Source organism: Pelobates fuscus, chromosome 4, assembly GCF_036172605.1.
Source record: "Pelobates fuscus isolate aPelFus1 chromosome 4, aPelFus1.pri, whole genome shotgun sequence".
Lineage (NCBI taxonomy): Eukaryota > Metazoa > Chordata > Amphibia > Anura > Pelobatidae > Pelobates > Pelobates fuscus.
The window spans coordinates 357,678,853-357,699,366 of NC_086320.1; the positions used below are offsets into that span (position 1 = coordinate 357,678,853).

At 40.0% G+C, this 20,514-nt stretch overlaps 1 protein-coding gene across 8 annotated transcripts in view; it reads right to left on the bottom strand.

Annotated features, from left to right (window-relative positions):
* PARD3 (par-3 family cell polarity regulator) overlaps positions 1-20,514 on the bottom strand; it is a 470,841-nt gene that overhangs the window by 223,544 nt on the left and 226,783 nt on the right. For 5 of the 8 annotated variants that reach the window (XM_063452628.1, XM_063452636.1, XM_063452632.1 and 2 more), the window contains 3 exons: positions 15,355-15,420; positions 12,408-12,596; positions 8,850-9,017 (listed from right to left, as the gene is read on the bottom strand). In XM_063452628.1, the coding sequence (XP_063308698.1) occupies positions 8,850-9,017; positions 12,408-12,596; positions 15,355-15,420 (423 nt within the window). The remainder of the gene's footprint in view (positions 1-8,849; positions 9,018-12,407; positions 12,597-15,354; positions 15,421-20,514) is intronic. The other 3 variants (XM_063452633.1, XM_063452635.1, XM_063452630.1) reach the window with 1 other exon arrangement.

A 20,514-nucleotide genomic window follows, 5' to 3' on the forward strand; every position in this document is an offset into this window, starting at 1 on the left:
TGTGACAGCTCAATAAAAAAGAGCACTCTCCTCTGAGAGGAAGGAAATATATATCCAAATCTAGGACAGACAAAGGCTGCCCCATGAGTCTTATGCAGAGTTTATGAATAGCAATCAGTTTCAGGCAGAATGTTTGCATCCGTACAGAATAGACAAAAGAAAGTTATACTGGGTTGGGGACAAAGTCATAGGATATTGGCTGCTAACATTGTAACACCAGAAAACCCAAAACATAATGTCCAGTGATTCTCAATAGCGTTAAACATGGCTGCGCATCAGAAGGCATTTTTTTTTTTCCATTTTTTAATGCTGGGTGTCTAGATTGACAGTCACTGTCCTAAGAGAAGATCTGAATGGCATAGGAGCACGGTAATAAAAAACACGTTGACATTAAATAAAATAAAGTATTATCTTGCTTATCTTTAAGTTTTTGGATACAGTAAGCCTGCTCTTTATAGAACACAGGAAGCAATCATTGGTTTATTGTGAATAAAGGAAAACCAATTGAACTTGGAATACATTTTATTTATTTTATTCTGGCGCAATCTACTTTCTCTTAAATATGGGGTTTGAAAAAGAGCATTACAAGATTACAAGAGCCTTTACACTTGTACATAATGTAATCGGAGTCTGCCATTTCTTAGAAAAAAAACTTTGAATGCTAGAGAATGGGTAACACTGTAAAACAAAGGGTTAAGAGGGAGCTTATAGCTCCACGTAGACATCCATATTACAGGGAAATATGTGTGGTACAGGGAAAATGTGGCAAAAGCACTGTCAGTAAGGATTAGAACTTGTTTCAATGAGATGGGATAAACACGATTCCCTCTGAAATAGGAGCTAAATGAATCAAAGCATTTCTATCGGAGCAGACACACAGCTGGGGAACAGATGTAAGGCACGCTTTCGTGATAGAACCACAGCAACAACAGACTGAGGCTAGTTTACGCCTGGGCAATTTGAGGTCCTGCAGCTGCTACCAACAACTCCTATTATCAACAGCCATACTCTGTAGATCTACAAAACCGGAATAAAATCTACCTTACAGAAAGATATTACTTTTGAATGGGCTGCTCACAGACGACATATTGAAGGGCTCTGATACATGAAATTAATACAAATATCAAGCTAGAGCAGATACATTGTGATTATAGCTTAATTACGGATACCTGGTGGTATTTATCCTCCAAAATGTGTCTTGTTCAAGTTCATATTGTTACAATGGCAGTTGTCAAGAGGTGGGATATGTAAGGCAGCAAGCGAACAGTCAATTCTTGAATTCCTTGTGTTGTAAGAAGGAAAAATGTGCAAGGGCCAAATAATGATGGCTAGATGACTAGGTCAATGCATCTCCAAAACGGCATGTCTTGTAGGGTGTTCCTGGTATGCAGTGGTTAGTATCTACCAAAAGTGGTGCAAGGAAGGACAACCAGTGAACTGGCATCAAGTTAAAGGGCAACATGATGCAAGTGGGGAGTAAAGGCTAGCCCATCTGGTGTGATCACACATTATCTACTGTAGCTTAAATTCCTTAAAAACGTAATGCTGGAGGAAACAGCTGGAAGAGACATGGTCGGCATGGACTGGCCTCTACACTCAACGCACTACTTGAGATATTGAAAATCTCGACACACATACGGAACACCGATATAAAAGGTCTGCCCTCAAGGAAATAGCTTAGGCAACACATACAGGGTGATAGGCCACCTGACTCACCTGACCCATCTGACTAACCCGTCTAACCTGACTCACAAAGATCTGGTACTCATACTACACTTGACTACATAAACACCTGTCAACCTTATTAACTTGTTATTAACTTGTTAAATATTTAGCTTCGACTGGCGAGATTAGACGATAGTGTAAATGAATAAAATACATAAACTACTTGCAACTCAACCTGGACTTGTAACTCAAATAGGCATATGCACTGGTATAACATGATGTAACATTGTAATGAGATGTACTATGGCACCCATGTATCTCCGAACTCATGTGATAATCTTATCGAATGTGATAACCTGTCCAATGTACGATATTTCTCTGTCATGCATTATCCCCCCCTTCCCCTTTCTTTTTTCTGTATCCCCACGTTACCCTTTCATTGAAAAATAAAAAACCATTAATATAAAAAAAAAAACGTAATGCTGGCCATTATAGATCAGGCAGATGTGGCTGAGTGCGTGTGCATTGTTCACCCAGAGGAGAGATGGTAGCAGGATGCAGTATTGGAAGTATGCAGGATGGCATAGGTAGGTTGGGCAATGTTCTGCTTGGAAACATTGGGTAATGGCATTCATGTGGATGTTACTTTGACTTGTACCACCTACCAGACCATGCATACCCCTCATGGCAATGGTATTCCCTGATTGCAGTGGCCTTTTTCAACAGGATAATGCACCCACAGTGTAAAAAATGTTCAGGAATGGTTTGAGGAACATGACAAAGAGTTCAAGGTGTTACCTTGGCCTCCAAATTCCCCAGATCTCAATCCAATCAAGCTATTGTGGGATATGCTAGAATTAGCACATCCCAAGTACGCCCTGGGGATATTACTATGTGTGGCATATGCATACACCGCAAGGTATAATACATGTAGTTACATATACTAGTGCTACTATCCTTGATAAAATCATTCTGTATTGTTTGGCCAGTAACTTAGATACAGATTGACTTAAAGTAAACAGACTATAATTTGAGAAGGCGCTGTAGTGATTTAAAAAACAAACAAAAAAACAGACGAAGTGGGACAGGTGCATTTTCCTACAAAGAGTAAATGCTGTCATTTTCATTTAATCAGAGGCTCAGCACATATTGAAATACAACACCCATAAAGTCTGTGCTGGCCACTTACTAGGAGTGGCATAGAGTGCATCTGGATCCACATTCTAAAAGAGGACCTGCAGAAACATTCCACTGGTCTCCATAGAGATTTCTTCACATTTCAAATGCCCATGATATGGTGACATGCACAGGATTATGGGAAATGAAATATGATAACAGTAGGAGACATTAACTATGCCTTAAGTGCGTTCAAGGATTACAGCTCATTGTAATAATATAACATTCCCTACTTAGGAAGAAGAGTCCATATTTTGAACTCAAACATCTGCCCCTGACCACACCCCACTTTCACCCCTAAAAGTAAAGTATCCAAAGTATCCATCTTTGTCTATTTGAAATGTTGGAAGGTATGTAAATATAAGTGCTGCAGAGCAGGACTTGACACCACAACACATCCCCCAGCAGAGGAGGCTACCCTATTCCTCCGTAGTCGCCAAGGAGGCTACCCTATTCCCCCGTAGCCGCCGAGGAGGCTACCCTATTCCCCCGTAGCCGCCGAGGAGGCTACCCTATTCCCCCGTAGCCGCCGAGGAGGCTACCCTATTCCCCCGTAGCCGCCGAGGAGGCTACCCTATTCCCCCGTAGCCGCCGAGGAGGCTACCCTATTCCCCCGTAGCCGCCGAGGAGGCTACCCTATTCCCCTAGCCGCCGAGGAGGCTACCCTATTCCCCTAGCCGCCGAGGAGGCTACCCTATTCCCCTAGCGCCGAGGAGGCTACCCTATTCCCCTAGCCGCCGAGGAGGCTACCCTATTACCCTAGCCGCCGAGGGGCTACCCTATTTCCCTAGCCGCCGAGGAGGCTACCCTATTCCCCCGTAGCCGCCGAGGAGGCTACCCTATTCTCCTAGCCGCCGAGGAGGCTACCCTATTCCCCTAGCCGCCGAGGAGGCTACCCTATTCCCCTAGCCGCCGAGGAGGCTACCCTATTCCCCTAGCCGCCGAGGAGGCTACCCTATTCTCCTAGCCGCCGAGGAGGCTACCTTATACACCTACCCACAGAGGAGGCTACCCTATACAACTACCCTCAGAGAAGGCTACCCTATACACCTACCAGGAGAGGAGGTAACCCTATACACCTACCCGCAGAGGAGGCTACCCTATACACCTACCCTCAGAGGAGGCTACCCTATTCTCCGCCGAGGAGGCTACCCTATACACCTACCCGCAGAGGAGGCTACCCTATACACCTACCAGGAGAGGAGGTAACCCTATACACCTACCAGGATAGGAGGTTATCCTACATACCTAAGAGAACCAAATGTTATACTCATACACTTTTTTTTCTTATATAACAAATTAAAAGAGAAGTAACATAGGCACTAACATTTTGTGCCTATAGTACAATTAAGAAAGCAAGCAAGGCGGGAAGGCCGGTGGAAATTTACTTTCCAATTAACTGAAGGCGCTGTGTGACTTCCAACACCTCTCGCAGGCATGTTATACTGTAATGGCTTAGAGACAGAAAGAAGAGACACAGACAAAGCAAGAGGCACAGACGCATAGAGAGTACAGTGTATTAGTGACATGTAGTCACTGAGAAGGAACGTGCATAATGGAATGTGCAATGTGAGGTTTCATTGCAGAAGAAGGGCTTTGCTGTGTTAACTATTTGTCTGCTGAGTGAGCCCCTGTACAGCTGCTGATATACAAGCCACATTTATCAAGATCTAGAGTAATACTGTGGCACAGGATTAGATTTTTGGCATTGTCAAGAGAATTACTCTCCCCCAATTATGCTTTGCCCCAGGAAATATAGCATTTAGACCAATAAAGAATATGACACTTCTGCTTTACAACCGATATAATAACCCACAGCCGTGACCTTAATTAAAAATTTGGCATACCAAAACCAATAACCATTTCCACAATATTGATGGTTTGTGAGATATTATCTTTTTTGGGAATTTGACTATACCCCGGATAATTAATCACAAATAACAAGCCATTACAAACATAACTCTAAGCTGTAATAACAAATAATAGATTAGTGGAGCCTACTAATGACGATAGATTAAAGAAGCCCTTGGAGTTTCTTGTGGAGTTACGGCTTCATTCGTTATTGCTTTCTGTAGTGCTGGGACTTGGAGTTTGCACCCAGTTGGAGAGTGCTGGTCTCAAATACAGAATGTCATAAATTAGGTTTTTGTGAGTTATGGTTCAGACATTAAAAGTACAGTAGAAAGCTGACAACTTAGCTACAACTGACAGAAACCACTGCAGTTATCATTAAGCACTAGTTGTGGGATAAGCAGTAGTGCCATAGAAAGCTCTTTAAAACCATTCTGACCTCCGGGTTTGTCAAGAACTCACTGGGGAATCTAATCTAATGGTTACAAAGCAAAATGTACAAACTTAACTTTCAGAATCTGTTCTTTTCTTCAATTCTAAATTTATTTCTCTTTAAAACACAAGACAAAGTTGGACTAATTTGTGTTATGACTTTTTTATTCGATTCACAATTTTGACAAAAATATGAAGCTTGCGCATAACATAGGCTGAGGCTTGCTTAACCACTTAAGGACCAAACTTCTGGAATAAAAGGGAATCATAACATGTCACACATGTCATGTGTCCTTAAGGGGTTAAGCTCCACCCTTTTTCAAGTGTAGGAAAAATAACACAAAGAAGTGCCACCTACTTTGTCTTGTGTTTTAAAGTGAACTAGATCAGAAATTAAGAAAAGAACAGATTCTGAAAGAGGAAACAATAGGCAAAATCTACGTTTGAGGTGACAGAGCTACTTTAAGCTGGCACCTGTAAATTTCTTAATAGGTTCCCCATCCCTTATTACTGGGGAACAGTGAAGTGGAGCCTCCATCATCCCCCAAAACATACATTACTGGATCGTTATTTTTGTGTGTGTGTGTGTGTGTGTGTGTGTGTGTGTGTGTGTGTGTGTTTTGGTGTGATGCTCCTGTAAACGTGAAAAATAATCTTGTATCAGAAATAGCTTCATGAAATACAATACTGTCCTGTTAGGTGTTCCCTGAATGTCTCTCATTAATGGGCAATGGATAGTGATAACTGAAGTGAATATACACCGAACAAACCCTTAAGCAAAAGGTGACAATGCCTTAAATCTTTAATATCATATCTATAATAAGATATTATGGTTTCTAATGTGCCATGAAACATGATGTGGACTTTAATGAAAAGCTTCCAGCGAAACCCTTGATTATTTTCTGCTGTAGACAAAGAGCCTCAATGTGAAGCTACGAGTAGCTAATTCCAGGACACTGCGAATGTGCCGAGTACTCGAGTAGAATATCTTCCCAAACCTTACAGTAGCCTTATCATTAATAATTATCACTCACATTCATCACTTCTTTTTAGAACCCAACCAGTCTCCCGCACTGTGTAAAGGAGCCGCAAGTTTGAAGATAATTTAAGAGTGTCTGAGATTAACATTTGGTTCCAGCCTTCCTTCGGTTCCTTGGGGCTGGTCATATCACAATGACTTTTTCCCGTCAGCTCTAGGTTTTTACATCCTGAAAGTTTTGCAGTTTTTTTTTTAATTTGTCTGTCTAAAAAAAATCTCTAAACCTCAAGTGTGGACACCAAGCTCTGAATGCTTTGATAAATGAACACACATTATTTGATTTATTATTTCCTACTGCTACTAAGTAAGCTTTGGAAAGCCGCAGGTAGCAAACGATGGATGTTTTTAATTATTGTGCCCTTTTTAGTCCTTCAAGGACAAAAAATGTAACACCTTTTTTTTGTTCAATAAAGCCAGGATTGTAAAGGCGCACTAACGCTGAAGTGACAAATAGAAATTTAAAGTTGTTGCATTTAAGTTTATATTGTATTCCATTTTTTTAATTTATTTTTTTAACTGGTTAGTTAATCACATGACCAAAGTCTGTTCCACTACATGTGACTTACATATGGCAGGCAGAGTCAACCTCCACATCACCATTTTTCCCAAGCATTATTGGGGATTATATAGTGTAAATGCTTATCTCTGAATTTCCCTTGTTTGCAATTTTGGTAGAAGACCACAAGGCAGCTGAGATGTCAGCTGTTCCCGATACTTCATATATATGCAATGAGAACATTGCTCATATCCTTTAAACTGACCCAGCCTTTGGATATTAAAAGAGTCTAAGAATCATTGGAGTTAAACAACTGGAGAGTTACCAGATGGCTAATTATGATCTCAGGGCTGTGCTTAAAACAAAAGAGGAGAATCAAAAAACGTCATCATGAATTGCTTACAAAGACGAAGTAAATTATCTTTTATTTTGAGGGTCAGTGAAACAAATTATGATTTGCATTACTGCCCAGCGTAAGTGCATTCTAAACACCGCTGCTAAATTGATACTTCTCGGTCATTGGGTTCTGAAACTGAACCTGTAAAGTGACTGGGAAAACTGCTTCACAGAACACGCAACAGTACTCATGACAGCTGTGTATTGCAATGAGTGACTGGCTAGGCCTCATGGGTACGGCAGTTCACTTATGTTGTGGTACCAAAGGTTGGCAACCACTAAACAAGGTGACAATGCAAAAATGAAAAAAACAAAATGCAATTAAAGTTAGTGCAACGTTTTCAGGATCAGGAATAAAGCAACAAAATTAAAAAAAGAAAAAAACACAAAACAAACTCAAATAGAAAATCTGCACTTACTCTTCAGACTATTCTACAAGAACCCTTTTCTCGCTCATATAACAACATTGTTTGCATTCCGCAAGAGAGAAATGGAAATACAAACATGGAAACGATTAATGAGCTATGGAAAAGAGAGCGGAGGCCAAGAAACCAACATCTCGAAACTCTTAGCACATTAGTTTTTTTATTTGTTTTGTTTTTTTTAAACCGTTTCCATTTGTGAACCCACCTTTGCACACAGTGTAAAGTGAGCCAAATTACCCAATTAAAGACATGCTTTGTGGCACCTACTATATAACAGACCACGTGCAAATCAATATTGCTATGTCAAACGACAGAGGTTCATTTACAGTAGCAAATAAAACTTTGCAATGTGACTGACACATACAAGGTTAAACGTGTCCTCTTTACGGTTCTAGTACTTTTTGATCAGAAAAGCAAAAAACAGATTGAGGGGTCATAAACTGGAGTAATATGCCAAAAAAATGACTTTCAATGCCTTCACTTGGCCCAAGTCATAGCATGATTGTTACTTATAATCGGTGAAATCTGTGTCCTTACGTCATCTATTAATACTACGCATTTAATGGACACAAACGGGAAAATATAATTTGCTACTTGCACCAGATACCAGGACAACTTTGCATTTGATGCGAAATATTTTTTTTTTTTTTAAAAAGAAATCATCGTTATATATATATATATATATATATATATATATCAAATAAATTGATCAACCCACTTCTAGCATACATACAACTATTATAAAATGCCAGTATCAAAGAATAACAGAAAAACGGTCATTGGCTCATGACACGCTAAACTTCACGAAGTTTATCCAACCAACAAAGTAAAGTGCTGCAGCATTTCAATACCCCAGGTACTTGAAAGACACCAGTGGATGTCAAAACATTGTGCACATTTTGACTAATGGCTAAATAACTTCACTGGAATTACATTGAAAGTGTTCTATCGCATCTGCACATTATCCTTTTCAAGTGCTGAACTGGAAACTTTCTACATGCATCTACTCTTAAATCGTGAAGTTAATGTGCATGCGCCGCATTAAAAAAAACCTGTTATTCTGTTAGAAGGGATTTTGGCACTAGTGACACCAAAAGCTTGCCCCTCAACTGCTTCCATTATAACAAGTCATTTCATTTTTTTATCATCAATACATATGTGTATGGCAATGCTATGCTGTAACCAGGCTATAGTATGGGAGCCAGGAGAGTAACAGTTATTCAAGTATTCTCATAATCTTCTTGGAACATTTCCGTGTGTTTATTCAGAAATGCCTTATAAAGGACTTTATAAATGAACATTTATCTGTGTATAACCTTTGTCATTGTGTTTTACGTTTTAAAAGAGATAGCATAATTTCGTCATTCACCTCGTTTTGTTTTACTCTCCGAGCTACGATAAGCTGAATCATTCCTCTTTTGTTCCCTTCTGTTGACATGGACTTCCGTAGAGTCTCCATGGCGTCTTGATTTGTTTTGCCCAAAAGAGACTCTCCATTGACTGCCACCAGCTGATCATTAACACGAAGCCTTCCGTCCTTCGGTGATAAAAACTCAGTGTCAGATTTAAGCCGATACATTAATAAGACAGCAAAATAATTCAGTTTAAGACATTTGCAATATCTACCTCAAACACACTGCCTTCTTTACGTAATAAAAAACAAAAAGATCAGCAGAGAGAGAGCATGAGACATACTGAAGGATTTTGTGTTGAGCTTTATTTCAGCCTAATCAACTATGGCAATGTTTACATTTTCCACCGGCTTAATGAAGACTGAGGTAGATTGCAACGTTTCCATATGTTAAATAAACATCAGTTGACAATCGTACAGGGTTTCTGGGCCATTATACCTAATGAACTACTGTGTTTAAGACGGAGGCACAGAATAAATAAGATAAGATAAAAAAAAAAAAAAAAAACATGCATAAAGCCAAGCTCTCCTTCTCCATTAATAGATCAGCAATGGCTTAATTGCTTTGCTTCCACAAAGAATTATTTGCATCTTGGCCCATGAGTTGATGGACACACAATTACTACAGAGCTTTACAGCTGATTAGACAGATACTTCTTAACTAGAGGGCAATGTAATCAGATGAGATCTGAAGAGATAAACGCAAGGAATATTCATTATTTCTTTTAATCCTGGACATAGCTAGGGTCTATTAATATTAACTAGAATGTACTTTATGTTTAAAGGGGCATGAATTATTTAGTAAACATAATACGATTGTAAGTGGTTATAGTATCTAGAGTTCCCGGACACTGTTTACGTTAAACTTTTTGAATGATTTACCGCTAAATAAGAGTTCCCCGCAGCCCATGCCCTCAGTGCAGCCTTGGTTCATAAGGTAGCATTAGCCTTAAGAGCAAAGGTGATTGGCTGACAGTGTCAGATTACTACTATAAGACTATCTCAGCCTACTGCTGGTAGAAATTGGCAAGGCATTGGTATGGTTAAGAATGTAATATCTGTGGGTGGCAAGGTACTGTTCGTGTTTGAAAATGGTTTAAAACTGAATGGAAAGATGTTGTTAGGAAACTCCAGGCTCTATAACCAATTCAAAGAGATTAAATGGTTACAGTGTCTAGAGTGTCTCTTTAAAGGGACACTCCAGGCACCCGGACCACTTCTGCCCATTGGAGTGGTCTGGGTGCCAACTCCCACTACTCTTAATCCTGCAAGTGTAATTATTGCAGTTTTTTTATAAACTGCAATAATTACCTTGCAGGGTTAACTCCACCTCTAGTGGCTGTCTACTATACAGCCACTAGAGGGAACTTCCTGACTCATAGCAAAGATTATCTGTGCTAGAGCGTTGCTGGATGTCTTCACGCTGTGTGAGGACCTCCAGCGTCGCTTAATTACCCATAGGAAACCATTGAAAATCTTTTTCAATGCTTTCCTATGGGGAGACCTAATGCGCATGCGCGGCATTGCCGCGTATGCGCATTAGGTCTCATCGGCCCGTGGCAGGATCAGTCTCGCCCACCGGCCGACGGAGTCAGTAGGAGGAGCGGCGCGGAGGAGGAGGCAGCAACGATCTCCCTCGTCGCTGCCTCAGGTAAGTGACTGAAGGGGTTTTCACCCCTTTAGCAACTGGGGATTGGGAGGGAGATGGAACCTGCAGTGCCAGGAAAACAGTTGTTTTCCTGGCACTTGAGTTTTCCTTTAAGCTCCATCCACCAGGAACCTGGGCCACTGAAGTATTCTAGCACAGACATGGGTCTAATGGTAGATCTCACAAGTTCTTCCAAAAATGAACTTGCATATGCACAATAACAGTCAAAGCACAGTATGACTGCTAATAGGACAAAGAAAACCTTGGTGGTATCTGCTTTTTGAAGGTCCATCTGTGCCCTATTTTGCCATAAATAGGCAAGTCATGATACATTTTAGTCCTTACATTGTCTCAAACATATCTTGAAATGTGGGAATGTAATCAAATTCCAGTGCAGCCCAGTAGAACACAAAATAACGGGATCCCCCAGAGCAGAAGGTCCCTAAATGGGACTCTGAAAGTACAGAGATAGACCCCTAGCTAGATGATGGGATCTGTACAGTAGCAGGAGGCAGGTAAAACATAAGAAAAATCCAAACGCTACTTTATTATCACTTTAAACAGGATAAGAAACTAAATGCCATGGTGAGTTCTGTTAATGAATGTTGTTAAGGCAAAAGATCAAATAAGATTTTTTTTTTTTTTTTTTAATTATTCAAACATGCCATTTTTTAATTTAAAAAAAAAAAACGTATGTACAAATTAAATAAACCTAAAAATATACAAGAAGCCGCTACCAGGGAAGGAATATTTCTTGGTAAAACACAAAATGTTGCAGGGTTACAAATAATCAAAGCACATACATTGATTTTTCCTTCTCTAAAGGAGGAAAGAGAGAATTGCTATCTGAGAGTTATACATTATTGATTAGTGTATATCCCAAATATTTTGCAGGCTGCAAAGTTAGGATTATTCATTGCCAATTATGTTTAGGCAATTATCATTGGCAAGCTATCAGAGGAGCAGATTACTGTGAAACAATTACGATTCACATTTCCTCGGGTTCAGAACTGCTGTAGGAATAAGAGAGATGAATCATCCATGGTTCTAATGTATTCGTATTCAAATAAATAGAATCTGTCATCCAGATTGTATGGGAGGCTAAACTATCTATACAGTGTGGCAAGGCCTGGATGCAAAGTGATATACAATATATATATATATATATATATATATATATATATATTGTTTGCCTGCAATGTTATCCCTCATATGGAACTGAATGTTCCACAATATTTCAACCAACAAGTTTCACAGAAAAATACACAAAAACAACGAAACTATTTAAGGGTTATCGTTTTTTGGGGGAGGCATGCACCTGTTTTTAATCTATCTGTGGCTAAGTGGTCTCTCAGGTCAACGTGGCTTACGTTTTGTGGGAGATCATGCTCCCACATGTTAGGTGTGATGTGTAGGCTATGTCATAACTAGCAGTCCTACAGTACGTCGCCATCAGTTACTACCTGGTTTGGTGAACCAATTACTTTGGATGCTGCAAAGTGAAAGCGGGGATATTTGCAGAGAATGCAGGAACTTCAAACTTGACTTCTCGATTTTTTTTATGTTTGTTAAAATTTGCTGTATATATAAAACGAATCAGTTGGAACCGGACTGGAATGTACTTGACAAGGGTCAAGAGCATAAAATAAATGTTCTTTTATCAACATTTAACCCCTTGAGGACACATGACATGTGTGGCATGTCATGATTCCCTTTTATTCCAGAAGTTTGGTCCTTAAGGGGTTAAAACTCTTGTATGTGTGTTCATACCTGTGTAAATCCCTTCACAAACATGTGACAATACTACTACTAAACATTACCAAATCACACCAAAGCTATGAATGAGGTCTACACCGCATCAATCTTACCTTTGAGGCTGCTCCACCATTTATAATGGACTTTACAAAGATGCCCAGGTCAGCATGATTCTCTTTTGACCGGTTACCTTTTACACTAACACCAAGACCGGCTGAGCCAGAGTCATTTAAAGGAATTTCAAATGTTAAGAATTCTCTTGTTCCATCGGGAGTTAAAACAAGATCGTCATCTTCTATTTTCTAGGAGCAGAAAGGGACAACAATGTAGACAAACTGTAACAATTAAACCAATATGACAAAATGAAAGCTTTCTGAATAGGACTGCATGAAAACAAAAACAAAAAAACAAAAAAATTTGGAATTTTCTGTGTACCCTACTTTGCAATTAACAAGCTAAGACATTGAATATGTAAATATATCAGGCCCTTAAATAGATTGCTGTTGAGATACAACCAACGGTGTCCTTAGACGAACCGGTATAGGCAGAAAAAAAGTTTCCTGTTCTGAAATTCTGTTGGAGAACATGCTTGAGTCATCAGAGAGCCAAAAATGAACGCAGGCACAGATGTTCCACTATTGTGAACAATACCATAGGTCTCACTTCAGATATGAAAACAAAATAAAATGGGGAAAAAATGTATGCTATATGGCACATCATCTTTTTTTTCCCTTCAAGCCATATGTTTGTGAAATAGAATACATGGGTTTTCAATTTTTGACAAATAAGATCATTGTTATTTTTAGCCACATTAGTGTATAGTTTAATTGAATGTTTTAATTACGGTGAATTCTTAGCTTGGTTTTCTTAGTCAAGGATTGTATTTGAACGTCGGGGGGACTTGCCGCTGTTTGCCATCACTTTGAATATGCAGGTTCAATTCTTTAAGGTCAGATCATACAAATCACATAGTTGAAGGTGCAACTCCAGACACTCATACACTTTTAGGTTACAATATTTTGTTACCAATTTATTTTTTTTTATATACGTAATTATGAATTTTGCCTTCTGTACTCCTTCCAGTGTGCATTATTTTTCTGTTTTTACTTCAAATATAAAAATAAAGGTCCACAGACCTGACCAGGACAATAAAATCCACTTGATCTGCTTTCTCATCATGCACCACTGCTTCAAAGACAGTCTTTGAAAAACTGATTCTGCCCAATAACTGCCATTCGGCATGCAGTTAACAACAATTTCAGCAATCTTGACACTGTGTCCAGGACTATAGCAAGCAATTGTGCCTAAGGGGAAGCATTAAATTCAGCCTTATTGAAAAGTGTAAGAAAGATGCGGATGAAGTTCACGCAGGGCAAGTCGAGCGCTTGAACTGAGATTTACCTTTCTGCCTTTGAGATACTTAGGACAAATGTGACTGTGCCACAGCACGCTATGCAGGGTGATTGTGCCGTAATGACAAACAAAACAAGCCAAGCAGTTGTTGGGAGATGCGCTACATCATCTAGATAAAATATACATGTCCTTACGCCCACCCCACAATTTCTAATTTTTATTAAAGATATTACTTTTGTATCTGCAGAGTCCAACACTGTCCTAGGGCAAAAATCAGAAAACGGTCAGAAAGCAGTTTATTCTGACCAGTGAAGCAACAACATGGAAAAGGTAAGAGGGGTTGCAAAAAGGTAGGCAAAGGATTTACAAGATATTGTCAATCTACATTGTTTAAAGAAATAAGGACACACCTATTAAAAAAAACCTTAGTGACAAGTAATGAGTGAAGGGAGTGAAGGGAGTGAAGGGGATAGGACTTTGAGAGTGAAGGGGATAGGACTTAAGGGTTTAGGTAAATTCCATTATATCACGGAATGCTGGCAACTCATTCATCATGAAGGGGTTAAATAAACCCGATACGTGCAAAATCAGATGTATCGTCATTTCCACACACCCTCCAAATAGTTGATTACTTGATGGTATGGTTGCATGTCAGGAGTGCGTGTTAATCATCAAGCTTTGGGCCTAACATATAAAGGTCACTGTGTGTTTGTGTATTGGTCTAAGAGGTCCATGCATGCGATAACGAAACAAAATCTATCAGCTAGTTTCTTTTCAAAACAACTTGAATTATGCCAAGTACCCATTCTCCACAGTAAGGATCATCACATATTGGTTTTCACAAAGACAAAAATAGTATATCATACATACATACACACATTTATTTTATTTTTTTATTTTTAACCAGTACAGACGCTTATTTGTAGATAACCTACAAGGTCAAGGGAAAGTCCCAAACCATGACAGACGTAACTAGCAGTTTGGATAAACATTCTTTTCAATACAGATTTTGGAGGAAATTGCTCTGTAAATAAAGTCTATTTGAAGACAGTGTAGCTAAAATGGAAGTTTAAACTGGAAAGCTACTAACAATTTCATAATATAAACTCAATCGCTAATACAAGTGCTTATCGTATGATTTATAGCAGGGATAAGATAAAAGAATGAAATTACATTTTCTTCAAGAATAGACCTTTTCTGGTATTAAGAGCCTGTTGGAACACCCAGTGGTGATTGGGATTAATGTAGTGTTGATTTTATAGTCTGCCTGGAATACGTCAATCTCAATCACTTGTGATTTCAGGAAAGACCCACCCCCCCCAACCTTTCATCACCCTGGCCATCCAAACGAACATTTTCATTAACAACTGGAGTCATTAAGTCTGACCTGTGTTTCATTCAAAATGTTTAGCCGACAGAGGTCGTGCACCAAGACTTGCAAAGTAATTTATATATAAACTGTGAGAAAGAATTCCTCTGGAAATAACACCATTAATTCAAACTCTGAAAGTCACCTGTAACTTGTGTTAACCTTCTTTTCGGTCATTAACAACAATGCAATACGACTACAAGTTAAATGATACAAGCAAGCTAGAGGGGAAACAGGAAGTGAGGTAGTAGGTAGGGCTGGTCAGCGAGTGGTGATACAAAATTCATAAAAGCTATAAAAGGTAAAAAAAAAAAAAAAAAAAAAAGACAAAGCCGTACCTCTGTTGATGTTGACACTTGGTAAAAGGAGCCAGTAAGGTGTTGGGCTGGGCCTGGTGTACTGACCTATAAGTGAAACCAGGATATTGGGTCAGTAAGATAGAGGGTAATTAAAAAAGGGATTGTTGCTCTGTCATGCTGGGCTCAGATGGATGTATATTGTAGATATAGTTTTCTATATTGTATCACTCTGTGCTGTGATCTCTGAATAGGCTTATGGTAGGCAAGCCTCATGGCTTTATTTTTATAATTGGACGCTTGATAGGGTACCACAAACGTTTTCTTCATGCAAGTTTCAGTTTACTTTTAAATGTATAGGAAAGATTTAGCAAGCAACATACTAATCCTTATCACATTTCTGTATAGGGGTAAACAGACATTAAAAAAAAAATCTTACAAAGTGATGAATCTTTTTTTCTAAATCATAAAATAGAAAAAGAGACATTGTATCATGTGGAAATGTAAAACAGAAAAAGAGACAAGGTATTATGTGGAATTCTTTAAGCTGAAACATTTTGCTTAACCAAAAGCAATGGAGGTGAGTCGGTGGTGTTAGATCAGTTTGGAATGATTTCTAAACAAAATTAAGATTTGGTACAAAGCAGAGAGACATGTATCCTTGAATGATGACACTTTACTAATCCAGCAGCTGGGGGAATCAAGTCTCCGAGGTCTGATCTGTTAAATCATGGATTTATTGCATATGAAGTCTAAGACAAGTTGTGGACAGGGGGAATTGAAATATTAAAATATCGAGTTAAAAACAGAATTTATTGAGGGTGTAGGATTCCTTGTATGACCATTTAACCTGGACAAGAAAATATATAGAAATCCATTCCTTTCCAGGATCTTACTAAAAGCATCACTGCTCAAATATTCAACATTTTCACACACCGTTGTGATGACAAGGTTATAATGGACACAAGATTTAATAGCACCCATTTCATCTACTCTTTGCACAAGGGCCTGACCAGCATTATATAAAATGTATGTGCTGCATCAGGGGAATAACAAGATGGCCAAACTAGAAAGAAACAAATTTCCTTCGGATGCCTAATGAAATAAGAAGGAATGTGTCACGTGGAACGCATCAGATTGGCAGAGATCAACAAGATTGATGATCTCAGCAATGGAGGCTGAGAAAGCTGCAATAAAACTGGCAATGGCAAAAAGGTAAGTTTAATACCTTATTTGTCAACTCTGAGGGATGCCGGGAACCAGAATAGATAGTTCTAAACTACAGTGTTAGGAATACATGTTAGTGTTCCTTTAAATGTGTTTGGTATTCTGTTTATGATTGCATATATCTGGCCATGTTATACCATGCCGTTTGCTCTCGTTTCTTTGTATATGATATAATCATTTGGTTCCTGTGTGTTTCCTTGTCTTTGCAGTATGATTTGGAAAAAAACTAAATTTGATCTAGAGTTTCTGTTCGCCGTTTTCTTTCGGAATCTCAGACAGTTGTTTTGCAGGTGATGGAGACTGTGTTATTGGCCCTTAACGCATTTATGTGACAGGATCTTTTCCGATGTTTGGACTGTCAGTAGTTTATGGATGTCGACTTTGTTAGCCTTCGTTAATTTGTTCTCTGTCAAAGAAAGAGGAAGTATGGGGGGCTGGTGCATGGTCTTATACGGGTTACTGTGTCAAGATTGGTTGAGGTTATCCCTGTATGACACTTTTTCTATTTGCTTGCTTTGCTGCTATTGTGGTTCAGTAAAGAAAGGGTTAAGGAATACTCGCCTCCGTGTCTTTCATAAACTCACGACTTTCTATTATAAAATAGTAAAGTCATATTTGCAATTCATTAGTTTATTATTTTTATCTACGGCATAAGGTAAAAGAAATAATGAAAGAAAATTAGGGCAGGAAAGTTCTTAAAACGATGGATTTCAATAAAAGCAGTTGGCAGTAAGCAGGGCTAAGCAGAAAATACGAACGTGTTAACGTATTGAACTATATTAAACAGTGAGTTTAACCAGACTCTGGCCAGACACCAGCACTATTTCAAAATGTGACATACATCTATGTGACTTTGTTCACAGGAGCAATGAATCAACCTTTTCCTACTTTAAATATATTTATATATGGATTTCACTTTAACTTCAGTTTATGAATTCCCTTGAACTCAAGATCATTCGTAGGAGTTCATGAACAACATAGAGTGAACCAAACGAGAGTCCTGGGTGAAATATTTGATTGCTTGAACCCTTAGTCTTCCTTTACAAAAACCAGAAGAGAGGAAAAGGGGAGCGAGTCATTTATTAGCAACTGTGACATGTCCAAATATCTATCTAAGTAAAGCTCCAGTTGTGATAAAACTTGTAAAGTGGGTATAAAAGAAAGGAATCAATTATTATGTGCAAGGAGTTTTGCCATACAAATTATTATTATTGCCATTTATATAGCGCCAACAGATTCCAAAGCGCTTCACAATATTATAAAAGGGGGATATTTAACTATAAATAGGACAATTACAAAAAACTTACAGAAACGATAGGTTGAAGAGGACTCAAACGAGCTTACAGTCTATATTAATAAGAAGATATCCACTAAATGAGCCCAATAATCAGCCAACAAATAGTTAAACATTCTATGCTAGCCCAAAGCTTGATGGAGCCTCAGATAGATCACAGAAAACTGAAATGCACATGGACTAATTTCTATATAATAATAATAAAAAAAAAATGTTTTTTAAAAAGACAACTCGACGGGAGATACCAAGATGAAGTAACCTTCATGTGATGTAACACAGGTAAATAGATAGTGTGTTGCAAAGCCAAATAGCTATTGGTCCTGGCTAATTGTATTCAATGTACTAAAATTACTGTTCCCTGAGTGATCTACAGACAGCCGTTAGTCTAACGGTTTACATAACTTTCAGGAGGAAGGCTAGGGACGCTTATTCACTGAAATGTGATATCAAGAGATGCGGGGGAAAAAAACATCTATTTTTTTCTTTTAAATCCTATACGCTATAGCCATTACAATTTGCAAGGTACAATATATTGATAAATGCCAGATCATTTCACAAATATTTATGGCGGCCCTCCTCAAAAAGTCACATGCAGGGGGGGCGGGGCCTGACCTGCAAGCCGATCGGTCGCATGGCGGAGGAGCTCCCGCTATACATGCTACCTATAAGGAGAACACTCACCGCTACCAAGCCTGAAATTATGCCGGGAGGTGCTACCCATGCTGGGGGCACCCTGGCGAACACGATGATACCAGACCAGAGTTCCCCCCGCGATCTTGAACCGACGAAGGCAGGCTGCGGCCTACGGCGGACGGAGCTGAGGAGAGACGGCCGCTCTCCTCGCCCAAAAGCTGGGGGTACCGAGCTATTGCATACCCGCTCCCCCCCTCAGGACCGGCGGGGGTGATCCCGGTCCAACCACCCCGGGCACCAAGGCTCATCCAAGCACAGAATACGAAACCCAGCAGGTCGCCGCAAAAGCGGGGAAGCATACAATGGCGGACGCCACGTGTGAACACAGCGACACCATATGGCACCTCACCTGGGCACGACTTGAAGCCATGATCGACACCTTCTGGGCGAGCCTGGAGAGCAGAACAATAAAAGACCCCTGCTACAGCCACTTTGGCAACCAACTGGCACAATCCCAAAGATGGCGCCGCAGACGGAGGCCTCACCCGCGCGCACGCAAACCACCACAACAAAGCCATACAGTGAGGCCAGCCCGAAAGGGCCCAAGGGTCCTCACCAGACCCCATGCATGGCAGAGAACCACAACGCTACCACCAGCAAGCGGGCCTACCGCACAGCATCGAGCACAGCCACTGCCAAAGAGCGCCCCATCAACCTGGCCGACAACACCGCATGCCGGCAACATCAGTACAGATCTGTGTAAAAACGGGTGGCAGAGGAAAACGACGGCACCCACAATGCCCCACCTTGCTCGACCCCTGCGGGACAATCAAGCATATACAGAGCCCTCTTATAAATGAGGCATAGGCTGACAGGGCACCAGCACCCCTGGAGAGGGTAGAGGCCCTTACACATTGCCTCAAAGGACGCTGCCCAGATCCTACCACAGCCTCCACAACTGAGACTGGCTTACCACTTAATATACATTTAAACGTTGAAGGTTACTTATCTCTCTTGTCTTTTTCGTCCGAGTATAACAATTGTATGTCAATCAAATGTTCTATGTTGCGCTGTCCACACGGGGCCACGTCACCTGCTACTCACATATTGATTAGCCTGCTGCCAGGCACTCTCTTGAGTCCCTCTACCTTTCTCATACTCCCTGTTTATAAGCGTGTACCATATCACAGAAAACTTGTCACCTTACACACCTGGGCGATACATAAACACTGTCACACATACACGCCCGAACACACCGGTCATATTTATGACAATAGGGCACTAATTATATCACTTCAGATGTGTACGGATACTTCTTGTATTTTCCTATAATTTAAAAAATGTGCCGACGTAACAAAATGAAGCAAAGTATTAATTCATGAGGACTCATGCTTTGTGTAACCTGCTTCATTGTAATAAACGCATGTTCTTGCTCTCGTTGTTGTGAAGAGGCAGGAGAATTTGTACACCTGTGCACAACAAAAATAAAGAATTGAAAAAAAAAAGTCACATGCATATTAACTATAGCTCACTGCAGATGTTATGGGTACTAAAAAGTAAATGCGCATCATTTGTTGTTTCTTTATTCCTCCAGTACTTGTAGCCTGCCCCTTCGTAACCCATATTGATCCAGAGTGGCTCTGTCCAACCTTGATAAGCACTGATTGCCTGAGAACGCTGAGGTGAGCACTGAGTACAATGTTCTCATCCAATCACAGACACCCAAGATTGAACAGCCTCTAGTGGCGGTCTACCAGACAGCCACTAGAGGGACTTTTGGGTGGTTAAGTGACCTTTGGTCACTTAACTGACACTGGATGTCCGAATGCTGGTCACTTAACTGACACTGGATGTCCGAATGCTGGTCACTTAACGGACACTGGATGTCCGAATGCTGGTCACTTAACTGACACTGGATGTCCGAATGCTGGTCACTTAACGGACACTGGATGTCCGAATGCTATGCATGAGTCATCTAAAACCCCATATGAAAGTGTTGAGCAAGGCTTTTCAATGGGAGTAGTACTAATGTGAGCGTGTCACTCTGT